At 42.6% G+C, this 16,012-nt stretch overlaps 1 protein-coding gene across 1 annotated transcript; it reads left to right on the plus strand.

The window, feature by feature from the left end:
• Positions 1–1,021: 1,021 nt before the first annotated feature.
• K441DRAFT_666733 (glycoside hydrolase family 92 protein) lies at positions 1,022–3,896 on the plus strand. Its single transcript, XM_067649703.1, has 4 exons — positions 1,022–1,200; positions 1,252–1,284; positions 1,336–1,445; positions 1,561–3,896. Exons 1-4 carry the CDS (start codon positions 1,074–1,076, stop codon positions 3,694–3,696), a joined length of 2,406 nt encoding a protein of 801 aa, XP_067499572.1. The 5' UTR covers positions 1,022–1,073; the 3' UTR covers positions 3,697–3,896.
• The last annotated feature ends 12,116 nt before the right edge of the window (positions 3,897–16,012 follow it).

Here is a 16,012-nt window from a genome sequence, read left to right on the forward strand (position 1 = left end):
TCCCACGATACAATGATCCAGAAAGGTCTCTACATAATCGCATTGCGTGGGACAAAGAGCAGCTCAGACACCGGCGGGCCGTCCGCGATGGTGCGAAGGTTAAAAGCGGAGGCGTGGAACTATGTCAAGGAGTGCAATTCGTGCTAGATAAGAGCCGCTTGGGTATACTGGTGGCCCTACTGCATACTTACTAGCAAAACATGTGCGATCTGCGGCAGCTGATGTACGGTATCATGATCGGCGATAAGGGCAATTGGCAGCTCGCGCTTGAGCTGGCTGGAGTGCTGCGGGTTGTAGCTGAGCGCCGTGGTTACATTCTAGGAGAACAAGCTAGGATGCTTGTAGAGTATAAGAATGGAGTTGAGCGAAATTCTACTAAGGAGCATGTGTGTTGGTGTAGTATTCACATGCGGGCGAAAAGGATAAAATCGTATCATTCAAGGAAGATCGATGAAGAAAAAGCGGGTTGAATTGAGAGAATAGCGTCCTAGACAGGCAGATGCTTGATGCTAAGTGCACAGTGGACTCGGCGAAGGGAGGATTGAAAGAAGGGAAAGGGTGGGCACTAAAAAAGACCGTGCAATTGCCGGGAGAGGTTGGTAAAAGGTTTTCAGACCCAATTGATTGGCAGTTGAGATTCTAAATGGTAAAACAGGTGTTGGTGTTCGGAATTACATACGGATGAGCGGATATTCGAAGCCAGTTGAGAATTTTTAGAATAGACCTTGGCATGTTAAGTTAGCGGCTCATATCAATTTTCCGTTTCAAGATTTTCTTTGAAGTTCGGTGCCGACTCTGATCGACGGACAGGCTAAAAGTACCCCGCAGCCACAACCGTGCACCCCTGCAGAGTTGCATCAACAATTTTGATACGGCATACCGAACGCTGCTGGCCCACCGTAGAACAACACGTGCAGGAGCAAGAGGCAATTATCACCTGCCCAATATGGCATCGAGACTTGTGAGTGCGGGGTCTAATAGATCTGTCGGACGCTGGGTTGTAAATTGTTCTTGAGGATCACTGCTTCTTTACTTTCAAAACTTCATAAAGCCAGGTGTCAAAAGCACCCAGCATGAAACCCCTCCAGAGTCTGTCGCTGTCGGCCTATCCTTTGCCTCTATTTCTACTCACATCGCAAGCTCTAAATCAGTCCAGAGGATTTGACTACGTGAATCCTCTCATAGGGACGGTCAATGGCGGTGAGTTCAGGAACACAACTATTAAATAATGTATATGCTAATGGTGGCCAGGTCACGTATTTCCTGGAGCAACGCTGCCGTTCGGTAGGTGTTTGTCTGATATTCTGTGGGACTTCACTTACAGTTGATCCACAGGCATGGCAAAAGCCGTGGCAGATGTCAATGGTGAAAACCAAGGCGGCTTTGCCTCCGATGGCAGTGCCATTACTGGGTTTTCTCATATGCATGATTCTGGAACTGGTGGAGTGAGTTTTTCTGAGCATTGTTGAGCGTTACTTCTAATCCCACCCTTCTGCCAGCCCGCCCATCCTCTACATTTCTTTCCAGATACACATAGTCCTAAGTTTAAAAAATACCTAGTCTCCTTCCCTAGGGAACTTTCCCATCTTTCCACAAACAGGCTGTCCCGGAGACATCATCAATAACTGCAAGTTCACCCAAGCTGATCGAGCTACCGGACGGATTAATGGCACAGTGGAAGCACATCCCGGGTATTTTGCAATCACATTAAATACGACAGTACGCGCCGAGATGACAGTTTCAAATCATACTGCTCTCTACAGATTCACATTCCCAGAAATACCGCTGGAACCCAATACGCCTCTCAGTCCGCTTATTTTGGCCGATTTAGCAGATCTCCCGAATTCAAGAAGCAGTGGCGCAGTTAGTGTGGATCCGGTCACTGGTAGAATTACCGGCAATGGCACGTTCAGTCCTAGCTTTGGGATTGGGGCTTATGACCTGCACTTCTGCGCCGATATCTCTGGAGCAACTGTTCGTGATACTGGGTTGTTCAGTAATAACCGCGCTGGAGCGGGCAGATCTCTCGTGGTTAAAGCGGACGGAGTGAACAACTCGCCTCAAATTCTGCCTGCAGGAGCGTGGACAAGATTCCATGCGCCCACCTCGAACGGCCAAATCCTCGCCCGTGTTGGAGTCAGCTTTAAAAATGTCGCGCAAGCATGTGCAAATGCAGAGAGAGAAATCCCCGATTTCGATTTCCACGGCACGCTCAGATCTGCCGAAGCTGCATGGAGAGACAAACTCAGCGTGCTTGAGATTGAGGCTGGAGGAGCAAGTGACGAGCTTCAAACGGTATTCTGGAGCGGTGTATACCGCAGCATGATCAGCCCTCAAGATTACACCGGTGAAAATCCGCTGTGGGACAGTGCGGAGCCGTACTACGACTCGTACTACTGCATCTGGGACTCATTCCGCAGCATTCACCAGCTGATTACGCTGCTGGATCCACAGTCTCAGACTTTGATGGTGCGAAGCTTGATTGACATCTACGTCCATGAAGGAAAGCTTCCTGACTGTCGGATGTCGCTATGCAAAGGCTTTACGCAGGGTGGCTCGAATGCAGATATTGTCTTGGCAGACTCTTACCTGAAGAATATTACTGCAGGTGTGGATTGGAACAAAGCTTACGAAGCTGTCGTTTCTGATGCTGAAGTCGAGCCCTTAAACTGGGGCGTGGAAGGACGCGGTGGTCTACAGAGTTGGAAATCTCTTGGATATATCCCTACGGACGACTATGACCCTGACGGGTCCGGCCTCAGGACCCGCAGCATATCCCGTACAGTGGAATATGCTTATGACGACTTCTGCATTGCGGAGATGGCCAAGGGCTTAGGAAAGACGGCCGATTACGAAAAGTACACACGGCGCTCCAGCAACTGGAAGAATATGTTCAAACCCGACCAGACCTCGCTCATCAACGGCACCGACACAGGGTTCATTGGCTTCTTACAACCCAAATTCTTAAACCAAACCTGGGGCTACCAAGACCCAATCTTCTGCTCTCCACTCCTCAACTTCACATCCTGCTACCTCAACCCCGACGGGCACGAAACCTACGAAGGCAGCAGCTGGATGTACACATTCTTCGCCCCGGGCGACATGTCCTCTTTAATCACAACGCTCGGTGGTCCCCAGGCCTTCGTCAAGCGCCTCGACTACCTGCACGAAAGCGGCCTGCTCTACATCGGCGACGAGCAGGCCTTCCTCAACGTCTTCCTGTACCACTACGCCGGCCGGCCAGGTCTCTCCGCCGCCCGCACCCGCTTCTACATCCCGTCCCAGTTCAACGACACACTGGCCGGCATCCCCGGGAACGACGACAGCGGCGCCATGGGCTCATTTGCGGCACTCACGCTGCTCGGTATATTCCCGAACCCAGGGCAGGACGTTTATTTCATCACGCCGCCGTTCTTCAAGTCTGTGGCTATCACGAATCGGCAGACGGGCAAAAAGGCGACTATTAGGAATGTGAATTTTGATCCTGAGGGGAAGAATGTATTTGTACAGAATGCGACGCTGGATGGGGTACCATATACACGGAATTGGCTGCAGCATAGATTTTTCTTGGAAGGCGGGACGCTGGAGTTGGTGTTGGGGCCGACGGAGAGTGAGTGGGGCACGAGGGATGAGAATCTGCCGCCTAGTTCGTCGAAGGGACAGGGGACGATGAAGATGGATGTATTGGTGGTGTGAGAGGGCTGGAAATGCTAAAGAGTATGGAATTGCTGCTTCGTGTAAATCCTACTCATCGCGGTGGCAAGTCTATAACCAAGCACACCTTCATTATACGTGAAGTCTGCGGAAGGCTAGGATCTGAGTGAATGCTGAGCAAAGCCAGGATCAAGTACAATATAAAATCTCATATAAATACATTATAATAAGCTATACGGTCATGGCTATCCAAGGTATTAAGGGAAACAACAAATCCTGGAAATCCTCGAGCACTTACGCTAACCATTGATCTAATGAAAATCCACACTCTTAGCACTACTATTTAAGAGTAGAAAGCTTTCTAATCTAACTTAGAGGATTAGTAATATAGTTATTATACTTGCCCTGGCTTTAAGGCTAAGTAAACTTATTAAGATCCTTAATAATCTAATTATATAAATTTAATTCTTATTTAGTAGAGGCTTGCCTATATAGTAAAACTAATAGCTAAGTAGAAAGAGTTTTAGGCCTAAGAGCTTATAATTAATAATTCTCCTAAAGTCCTTTAACCTTTTTAAGTATAGCTCTCTACCACTTTTTTTCTTAATTTACTTAGATATACCTTATATAACGTTTAGGATAAAGAGTAATTGCCGTAGTATATAACGGGGATTTATTAGACTTTAAGTAGTATTTATTAAACACTTTCTATCTAATTTAAATCCTTTTACTAAAGTAGCTATTGTTCTTATAGTGTTCCTATTATATAACGTTAAAAAAAACTCTTAAAAGTAAAGAAAATTCTTATAAGATTCTGCTTAAAATACCTTATAAAATATCTATTAAAGAAAGAACGCTTAAAATCGTTATATTATATTCTTAAGTTTTTAATATTACCCTCTTAAAGATCTAAAAAAAGTTATACGTTATATAAAGCGAAGTTGTTACGGACCTTATATCGGCAGTAGTGCGACTACTAAGAATGGACATGAACGGGTTAGTTGAGATAGTATAGGAGGCGCTAGAACCGATCGAGCCATAGGATAAAGGGTAGCCGAGTTATATAGCTAGTTACGTTATAAGTTCGGAACGTAGAAACGCGATATACTAACGTACTAATATACTAACGTACTAAACCCTTTACTATAGGGAGGAGTTATATATTTAAGGACACACGGTCTCTATAAATAGTTTCTCTTCTTTATAGTAAATCTTAGAATATAATTAGAGTTAATCTATTAGGCAACTACTCTACTAGTTAAATTTACGTTATTAATTATTTTATACTTATATACCTAGCCTATTAACAAGTTTACTATAGTATTTCCTATAAGGCTTTATTATATATTTACTACTAAGGTTATAATAAAAGAAGTTAAATAATATATTACTAAAAGTAGTAGCCACGACACTATTAACGGAGGTAACTACTTTAAGATTAGGTAATAACACTAGTATAGTAGGTACTAACTTTTAACTAGTTACTATTAGATAGCTATAGGAAATAGTTAGTTAATTAATAGACAATAATAGGATATTTAAAGAAAGGGTTAATGGAATTAAAGTAGTTAAGGTTAAGTTACCTTTAATAAAGCAATTCTTAGGGGAGAAGTTAAAATTTAAGGGATTCCTTATGTAAATACACTTTAAGGTTATATAAGAAGAAGTAAAACTAGGAACGCCTATAGATTAAATCGCTTATATAGAACTATTCTTAACAGGAAAAGTACTTAAGTAGTTTAAACCTTATTTTACGGAGGTATAATATATATTCTTAAGTTAGAACGGATTTGCAAAACGCCTAATATAAATATTTAAAGACCTAGAGGTAATTACTATAGCGGAAAGAAAGCTTTAGAACCTAGTATAAAGGACTTTAATAATTAAGTATACAATATAGTTTTAGATATTAGCTACATCAGGATTTTTTTTTTGGGCGCGTTGTTGCAAACGAAAATCGGGGTCTGCAAAACCTGCGTAAGTCGCAATTTTGGCAATTTGCGGCGATTTGCAGCAATTTGCTACAAACACATAGGCTACCTATGCACGCGCCTGCCCTATCTAGAGTATTTGAGGGGGTATTTGAATCTGAGGGGGTATTTGAATTGGCTCGTGCATACGTAAGCGAGGAACATCAAAAATGACGGAGAATGCCGTTTGTGAGGAAAATCGTATACAAACAGCATTCTACTACATGCACTTAATTCTTATTGCCATATATCAATTACATTCACTTAAATTACACCCTCTATATACTCATCAAACTCTGCTTCCTCGTCATATTCCTTATTATCTAGCTTGTCCTTATCGACGTCAATTACCTCCTATATCCCTTAGCACGTTAATTCGGGTCCGTAGGTTATCGATAAGGGCCAGCCAATTAGATTAGCTGAATCTGATGCCCGTACTCAGAAATACGAAGCTTTTGATTTCATATTATATTAATATATAAGCTTAATCTTTAGAGTCGAGTCGCTTAATATAAGGCCTCTAGCAGTCATTATTTCTACAGAACGGTATTTTGCAGATACTGCAGCCAAAATAAGTCCTTGGAGCACGCCCACGCCTCTCCCATTCCTTACTATCGCGAGGTTTCCTTATAGTATTTGGTGAAAGCTCTAATAGAGACTTCCTACCACCTATACGCTTCACCTAAGTATGTCTGCCACCCTCTATGCAAGCTAAGCAATTGATATCCTTGGTAAACAGCTTAATCAGCTTATGCTGCGCTGTAGGAACCCATATAATATCATCCGTAGAACGTTAAGGAAGATGTTTGTGTATAGGTGCCTTTCGCTTACAAATCAAGCGTTTAAATAATGTGTTGCGGAGGTCAATTTGAAATTGCTTATGGCCGTCTTTATAGCTTACTTGGCGATTGGTAGGAGTGTAGGAAGACAGTAGGAAGCAGTTGTTAATAACTGTATTAATTAGGAAGTGAAATAGAGGTTTCTAGGTCCGTACGTGGGTCCTCTGCGTTGTAAAATATAAGCATCGTTAATCTGCAATATCCACCCCGTATATATAGTAATTGTAGTTGTCAATCGGAAGTCCGTGCACCGATTGTGAGAAAAGAAGAACTCGTGTGTCGATTGATCTATGAAGAAAAAGAGGCTATATATACATAAGGTAGATGCAGGTACAGGGGGGGGGGTACGTTATAGGGAGTCGGTGACTGAGTCGGTGACCGAGTCAAGGGGTAGGTAACTGAGTCGGCGGCATGACACCCGACTCAGGTCGACAGTAGTAGAAAATGAAGGTAGGAATAGGCAATTCCTTCTTATCTTTATCGCCAAAGACCTTCCAAGTCTGTTTGGCACCGCTAGTAGTAAGGGGAGGACGTTTCCGTATAGTAACTTTTGTATAGCGACCTAGCGATATATAACGTCATTAGATTTTAAGCCTTATTGTTAAGGTGTTTAACTTACTGTCGTCAACAGTACTTATAAAAAGCACTATATTAGCGTCCTTCTAAGCAAATTCTATTACCAGGCCGTCTTTAGAAAGCACGCCATACAATTCTCCCCATGGAATTTGAGCCGCGTGGGTTAATTTGAGGTCTGCGAGCCTCTGGTTAATTTGCTTAGTAGGCACCTTCTTTTTCTTCTCCTTTCCTTTTATAGTTGTAACCACCTTAATATCGCCTTTAAGGTCCCCCTGTTCCTCGCGCTTTGTTTTAGTTGTCCGAACGGTTCCTACGCCTCTAATACTAAGGCCTCGTAGTCATATAAGAAGCTTAACGCTTATAAATAGATTATTAAGCTAAATAACGTGCTTTCTAGGTGGGTAGAGGCGTTCTTCTATTTCGGTGTCTTTTTAAAGGAGGAAATTAAGGACTACTGCCTGCGTCTTTAAAAAGCCTTTATTAATAAAAGATATATCTAAATCAATTGGGCCTTTCTTATTACCTTTAGCGTGCTATATAAAGTCTAATATATAGCCGTCGTTCGCCAGAACCTATATTTTGAAGCCTTTAGGTATAGGTTTAGATGGGATATTAACAATTTTAGGTGTATGACCCGTAAAGCGCTAAATCGTCTTATTAACGGCAAGGTAGGTTCCAGGCGTGTAGAGCTTCCTATAAGTGAGCCGAATATACTTAGCAAGCTCCGTAACTCTATTGAATATAATTTTAGGTAATTTATTGGTTTTAGGCCACGGTAGTAAGGCCCAAAAGTGGCAATTAAGCTGCTAAAATTAGATAACTGAAATGTACTCTTTAACAATATACTCCGTGCTATGCGTGTTTAAATCCTTCTAGTAGTCCTTAATGCATAATTCTATAGTGATTCCTATATAAATAAGCACACTAAAGTACGCGTAGAGTTCCTCCTTATATGTCGGCTGCTATGCGCGTGGGTATTCTATTTCCTTATCTAACGGGTAGAGCTCCGCGTGCTTATTTGTCCACTCTATAAGCTTATCCATAACCTCCTCTGTAAAGAATAGATTGAATAACTTGAAAGGATCGTGTGGATTAACGCAATATGGGAGGTTTGGTGAGCTATGGTAGTCCTAATTGTTAATATGGAGAGGTTCGAATTCGGGCAACGGCCACGGCTTAGGGGGAGGGGTTTTCGCCGTCTTATTTGGGGGAACGTTATATTGAGTCTTCTGAATAAGATCTGCATCAATTCTAGCATGATTGCAAGGCATGGTGGTGGTATAATTAATGGTTGAATTCTATATAGAGCACGCGTAGTCTTGATTCCGGTGTTCGCGCACGGGCCACTTAGTCTACGGACCCTGACGTGCTAAGGGATAGGCTGAGAGAGTAAAGCTATAAGAACGCATGCATCCTCCCACTCGTTAATAGCCTTATTAGCTGCCTCCTTCCGTATAAACTTAACAGAAGCCTTAGCTAAGGCGTTTTTAAGCTCTTTAATTTCCTAGTTTAACGCCATAGTACGATTTCGCTGGTACTTCCTAATAGTTGTATTAAGCTTCTTCTCTATAGCTTTATAGGCCTATTTAGATGCACGCATTTCTCTAATAAATTCGTCCTTTACCTTTTGGAGTTAAGCCCTACTACTACGGGCGGCCTTCCTCTGTTTAAGGGCCTCCCTCTTAGCCTTATTAACCTCTTATTTAATCTTCTTCTGGGCTATATAAAGCTCCTTAGCCTCTTATTTCTTATATTCTATTAAGGCCTTTATATCTAAAATTCTCTAGATCTCGGCGGTAGAAATATAGTGTAATTTTATAAGTACTAAGTTCTATGCTGCCCTCTTCTTTTTAGCCTCTATAGAGGCAGTAGTAAACTCCTTATTACGCTATTAAAGAAGCCTAATTTCCTCTAATTGGACCTATATAGTAGCTAGGAGCTTCCTAGTGGCTAACTCTCAAATTTCCAGTATTGCAGAGGGGTAAGAAATAGTCACTCGGTACCGTAATCTATTACTTATAGTAGAGGGTATTCTAGGGTATATTAGCGACGAAAGGAGCTATAGAGGCTCTACTGGATTTAGCGTAGGAGTAGCAGGTCTCCTAGCAACCTAAGCACTACGTAGTTTGCGTAGTATTCACTTAGCATCTAGGGGGTAAATTCCAGCAGCTTTAAACGACTTTTTAATATACTCTAGAGTATATACTCTCTCTCAAATCTGCCCGTACATTTTTAAGAAGTAGGCATATATAATTCCGGTAATTCCCCTTAAAATATATTCATTAACCTTATTAGAATAGGCCTTTTTAAGAATACTAAAGAGGCACCAATCTAAAGGCTAAAGATAATGCGTAGAATGCGGAGGTAGGCAGAAAGGGACTATTTTTATATCCTTATAGTATTAAATAAAGTCTAAGGAGAGGTGCGATATATAGCCATCCATTAATAAAAGCCTCCAGCCGTATAGCTTACTAGCAGCCTCTTATTCTTTACGGATATCCACCTAATAGTCCTCTTGGCGGGTATATATATTAAAATACCTTATCCAATTAGATGCATAGCTTTAGTCGCTTCAGCCATTATTAGAGACTACTATTTAATAGTCTAGCACCAATCTAAGAGCTTCTTAGGCCATATAGGTTGTAATAACCTTCCCTTTAAAAATAAAATAGGAAGGAATTAATTCGCTGGTAGCATTAATAGAGGCGATCTCGCTCGTCTACTCTCAATTACCTAGCATAATAGGTTATATAGAGGAACCACGTAGAACAACTTTCTTAGAGGCATGCGCGTACCCCATTTAATATCCGGTTTCATCTATATTCTAGCAATTAGGTGCCTTAATATAAAATTCTATATAGGTGGCCTCTAACTTATTAAAGAACCTCTTATATACTAGCAAATCGTTATCTACCGTAGCTCTCTCTATTTTAAGATAGCGAGTATATTAAACTTAAAAGGATTAATAGCGTTTTAAGTATAAATCCACCTATTAGACACTAAGGAATGCCTAGCTAGTATCCTAGCCAGCATCTTAGAGCTACTTTTTATATACATTTAGGGCAATCTCACGGATATAGCTCTTCTTAAGAGGAAAGCAATGCTTTATAAGGATTATATAGTATTTTTTAACAGCTGCTTCAAATTCCGGGCTTAACTTTTGCTAGAATTAATGTGCTTCCTTATAGGATTGACGTGTTCCGTTGATGCGCTTGAGAATGGTGTCAGGATGGATCCCATGCGATATTGCAGCCCTTATAGGGGTTCCATAGTGCCCAGTTCGGTGCGCAGTAATAGCTTCCTGTATAATAGTCTCCTTGGAAGGCCTATGACGTATAGGAGGCATGGGGTGTGTGTAAATTGAGGCTATATAGAGAGGTGGAAGCATTAAGGTGGAAGCATCGAGTTGAATTTTTTGATGTTCCTGTTTGTGGCAGAATCGCTATTCTGACCAATCAGAGCTCGGCGGTGAGCCTATGCACGAGCCAATTCAAATACCCCCTCAGATTCAAATACCCCCTCAAATACTCTATTACGCAGGTTTTGCAGACCCCGATTTTCGCTTGCAACAACGTACCTAAAAAAAAATTTCCTGATGCAGAGGCTCTGCACGAGGCTCTATACAAAGCTCTGCACGAGGCTTTACACAAAGCTCTGCACGAAGCTCTGCACGAAGCTTTGCACGAGGCTCTACACGAGGCTCTACACAAAGCTCTGCGTACAGAGGCTCTGCACGAGGCTCTACACGAAGTTCTGCACGAATTCGTGCACGAAGCTCTACACGAAGCTCTACACGAAGCTCTACACGAAGCTCTACACGAAGCTCTACACGAAGCTCTACACGAAGCTCTACACGAAGCTCTACACGAAGCTCTGCACGAAGCTCTGCACGAAGCTCTGCACGAAGCTTTACACGAAGCTTTGCACGAGGCTCTACACGAGGCTCTACACAAAGCTCTGCGTACAGAGGCTCTGCACGAGGCTCTACACGAAGCTCTGTACGAAGCTCTGTACGAAGCTCTACACAAAGCTCTACACGAAGCTCTACACGAAGCTTTTGCACGATGCTCTAACACGAAGCTCTGCGTTACAGAGGCTCTACACGAAGCTCTGCGTACAGAGGCTCTACACGAAGCTCTACACGAAGCTCTGCACGAAGCTTTACACGAAGCTTTGTACGAGGCTCTACACGAGGCTCTACACAAAGCTCTGCGTACAGAGGCTCTGCACGAGGCTCTAACACGAAGCTCTGTACGAAGCTCTGTACGAAGCAGCTCTGCACGAAGCCTCTACACAAAGCTCTACACGAAGCTCTGCACGAAGCTCTACACAAAGCTCTACACAAAGCTCTACACAAAGCCTCTACACGAAGCTTTGCACGAGGCTTGCACTAAGCACAAAGCTCTACACAAAGCTCTGCATATAGAGGCTCTGCACGAGGCTCTGCACGAAGCTCCTATGCACGAACTCAAAGGCTCTGCACGGTCGAAGGCTCTGCACAAAGATATAAGCTCTACACGAAGCTCTGCACAAAGCTCTACGATGAAGCTCTACACGAAGAAGCTCTAGCTAATAGAAGCTCTACGAGCTCAACAGCTCTAGCATTCCGAAGCTCTGCAGAAGGCTCTAACTACGTCCTATAAAGAACTCTTCTTCCTTTTTCGGGCACCTAGGATAGGCTCTCGCACGAAGCCTCTCTAACTACGAGCCTCTGCTGCCCGAACCGTCTCTGTGCATACAGGAGTCGTCCTATACATCGTAAGCCTCTAGACTCCACAAACGGCCTTGGTGGTGTGCGAGTCCACCGACGACGTCGCCGAATATTCTCACCCGACTTAGCCTCTGCAACGTGCCTTCTGCCACAGTATAGATACCCCCCTATCATAGACCCCTAGGTACCACCCTCATTTTTTTACCCCTTCCTTACATCCTCCCTACAACATAGGACCAGACACCAGCAACGACGCAGCTCGATACGCAGGCGCACGAGCCGTCGCACGGAGCCCAGGACATAGAATAGACCGTTCGTCCACAGAGCCGTAGGATACGATCAGTACACAGGTAGCCATAGACCAGCACAGGTCCGCCAGAGCTAGATCGACTTCTAGTCAGGACTCTGGCCAGAGCTCGACCGTCCGCCGGACGGCCAGATGAACCGTATCGCTCAGTTTTAGCTAGACGACCGCTCATGAATGCCAGTTACGACGACTGTCGTCAGAGGACTATGTGATGACCGTCGCCAGAGCTAGACGTAGCAGTGCAGTCAAGCTCAGACGTACCGTTTAAATCGTACAATCGCAACACGTACCGTCGCCAGAGCCACACGACAACCGTTCGAACGACCAGCCAGCGAACACGATAAACGATTCGATCGATCGATCGAATCAAGGTGACATAGACAGGTAGGCATAGACAGGTAGGCACAGACAGGTAGGCATAGACGGGTAGGTTATAGACGGACAGACAGACAGGTAGGTAGGCAAGTAGGCAGGCAGGTAGGCAGGTAGGCAGGCAGGCAGGCAGGTAGGTAGATGATTTAGAGCCTCTGCGAGAGGCTTCCCCCTTGACGCCCAAAGTAGATAGCTCTATATTTTATATAGTTATAATATAAATATATTTAAAAGTATACTACAGAAATCTATGGAAATATGTGATAATTTGGTTATTATGTAATATAATTATAATTTATATAGTTGCATTTGTACAGTTTTTACAATTCGTACAATTTGTACAGTTTTTATAATTCGTACAATTCGTACAGTTTTTACAATTCGTACAATTCGTACAGTTTTTACAATTTGTACAGTTTGCGCGCTATTTATTTATAGGGTAGCGTTTTGCTGTAATTTATTTATAGGGGTAGCATTTTGCCGCAATTTGCTATCAGGTGCTGCGATTTTGTTGCAAAACGTGCGTTTTGCGCAAATTGCTATCAACCATATCCACCTGCCGCAAACTGCAACAACGAGCCCCAAAAAAAATTTCCTGATGTATATAAGTTAAATAGAATAATAAGACGCTTATAGTATAGTATAAGTAAGGACTTAAGGCAAAAGTCTAGGATGTAATTATCCTAATAGAAGATACGGATACTCTTAGGGAAACATGCGGATCGTTAGCCCCCTAACGAAAATTTTGACCCAAGGTTATAAGTAATAAGCCAATCAATTAACCCAAAGCTTTAATTTAGAGCTTTATTATATAGACTTTAATTAATATATATAGAGATAAGGTTTTCCAGGGGGAGACCCCCTAGGACCCCCCTATATAGAGCTTTTACTTAATTTAGAAGTAGTAGTAAGGTTAAGGCGCCTTCCGTTCCCAATTGTCGTCACGTGACGCAATTTTTGGGTGACGAAAACCGCCGTTAATGTTGCTCGACTGACACCTACCGGAGGTTCCTCCGTCCTTCCTGTCTCCTCTCTTACCCGTCTCCTCGTCCGATGCTGTCCATATCGCCATGTCGACTAATAGATCCCTTAGTGGAGACTGGGGAGGGGTATTAGAGCGCCTCTAGCTCTTATAAGGAAGAAGAAAGAAGAAGAGAGGAAGGTATAAAGGAGGGAGTATTTATAGACGGGAGGAGGCCTATAAACGGGAGATTAGGCAGCCATAATATAGACATTAATATTGCTTAACTGACACCTACCGGACGCCCCTCCGTCCTTCCTATCTCCTCTCTCACCTATCTCCTCGTTAGATGCTGTCTATATCGCCACGTCGACCAATAGATCCCTTAGTGGGGACTAGGGAGGGGTATTAGAGCACCTCTAGCTCTTATAAGGAAGAAGAAAAGAAGAGAGGAAGGTATAGAGAAGGGAGTATTTATAGACGGGAGGAGGCCCTACGAGCACGTGATTTAGTAAGTACTAATAAGCACGAGATTCTCGTACAAGATGGGCTTGATTGCTTACTAAAATACGGAGTGTCTCTGTCACTGCAGTGGCTACTGCAGTAGTAGAGACGCCTTAAATATTTAATGTAACCGACTACTAAGGCTGTTAATGAGTGAAAGGTAGGCTACTGATGTGGTGCGAACGATGTAGTTGTTAATATCGTTTATAGCCTGTTTTTGCTTCTGGTATACGCGTAGATCGTCCTTATATTTGGCGTAGAGCTAGTTATAGGCAGTAAGCTGATTTAGGTCTAGCTTTGCTATTAATGTAGCCGTAGGTAGTATGTCCCTTAGTGTAAGCCAACTTAGTAGTTCTAGCTTTAGAAGATCGTCTTTCTTTTTAGATAGGTTGATATACTACTATATCTCGTTAGTTTTGGCTATATCTTAGATAATAAAGAACTATTAAATCTAATCGGATGGCTTGTTAAGGATAAGGTTGATTTTTAATTTAGTAAAGGTTATTATTTTTAGAATTTAATAGGTTAGGAAGGGTCTAGGTTAGGGTCCAGCTAGCGTCTTAGCAGAACCTTATTTAGACATTCCAAACTTTTAATTTAATTCGTTAGTTCGTTTATCAGTTGGATTTTATTATAGGAAGCGCAATTAATAACCCCTACTAATAGCTCTAACTACGTCTAATTTTTAATTTATAAATCGGCAGATCTATAGGTAATATTTATTTTAAGTAGCTTTAGGTGCGGTATATATAAAATCTTAACTATAGTGTAAAGAAGTCGTGGCTGCTAATATGCGGTCCCAAGTAGTATGTATTCTTGGAGGTTATGTAGCTCCTTATATAAGCGACATTTCCGCCCTTTAAAAAAATTTAAAAAATACCAAAAATCGATCAACGCTACAGATAGTAGCAATATTGATCCGGTAATACTGCTAATTCTCCCTATATACCATTATATGTATATCTAATAGCTCCAGAAGTAGTAAGAAGGTAAGACGGATAGGGGGGTTAAAATTTAGAAAATTAGATTTCGCGGTTAAGCTATTTAAAAGGTAGGAAACTAAGACGAATGCCGTATTCTTTGCTTACCTCCGAGCCAGTATATAATTTCCTAATTAGGAAAAGTCGTTTATAAGTAGTTGCTGCTACCTCTATGCAAAATCTTCTTATTATACCTCTTTAGTCTTACTTATAGATAACTAAAATTGTTTTATATCGAACCTACGTTTAAATATAAGCCCTAAAAGCTTCTTAACTCGTGAGATTGCTATATAGGTTAGCCCAGCTATTTTATTCTTTTCCTTAATATTTAGAACCACCTAGTTAAGTGTTAGGCCCTAGCTTTTATATACAGTAAAAGCAAAAGCCAAAGTAATTATAAATTAACGCCGTAAGTAAGAGCCTCTTATACCCTCCTACTTATAAAGTACGGAAAATATAGGGATAACTTTCTTACTATCCTGCCGAGTGAATAGGGCAGGTCCGTTATACCTATCTACTGTAATTAGTAGTGACTAAGGCTGATCCTTTTTAATATCCGCGTGTCCCTTTTATATAATATCTTTAACTGTACCAGTAGCATCAGGAATTTTTTTTTTGGGCACGTTGTCGCAAGCGAAAATCGGGGTCTGCAAAACCTGCGTAAGTCGCGATTTTAGCGATTTGCGGCAACTTGCGGCGATTTGCTACAAATACATAGGCTACCCATNTAAATCNCCGCAAATTGCGACTTAAGTAGACCCTAATTTTCGGCTGCAACAAAAACGCAACAAAAATACTATAAAGCTCTACACGAAGCTCTACACAAAGCTCTGCACGAAGCTCTGCACAAAGCCTACACGAAGCTCTGCACGAAGCTCTGCACGAAGCTCTGCACGAGGCTCTGCACAAAGCTCTACACGAAGCTCTGCACGAAGCTCTGCACGAAGCTCTATACGAAGCTCTGCGTATAGAGGCTCTGTACGAGGCTCTGCACGAAGCTCTACACGAGGCTCTGCACGAAGCTCTACACGAAGCTTTTGCACGAAGCTCTACACGAGGCTCTGCCACGAAGCTCTACACGAAGCTTTGCACGAAGCTCTACACGAAGCTTTGCACGAAGCTCTACACGAGGCTCTAC

The sequence above is a fragment of the Cenococcum geophilum genome (genome assembly GCF_001692895.1).
Source record: "Cenococcum geophilum 1.58 unplaced genomic scaffold K441scaffold_50, whole genome shotgun sequence".
NCBI lineage: Eukaryota > Fungi > Ascomycota > Dothideomycetes > Gloniales > Gloniaceae > Cenococcum > Cenococcum geophilum.

Excerpts from the sequence above, each read along its gene's own strand:
- K441DRAFT_666733 (XM_067649703.1), top strand. The coding sequence starts at position 1,074 with ATGAAACCCCTCCAGAGTCTGTCGCTGTCGGCCTATCCTTTGCCTCTA. Across the intron at positions 1,285-1,335 it reads TGGAGCAACGCTGCCGTTCG|GCATGGCAAAAGCCGTGGCA; the intron begins GTAGGTGTTTGT and ends GTTGATCCACAG. Across the intron at positions 1,446-1,560 it reads ATGATTCTGGAACTGGTGGA|TCTCCTTCCCTAGGGAACTT; the intron begins GTGAGTTTTTCT and ends AAAAATACCTAG.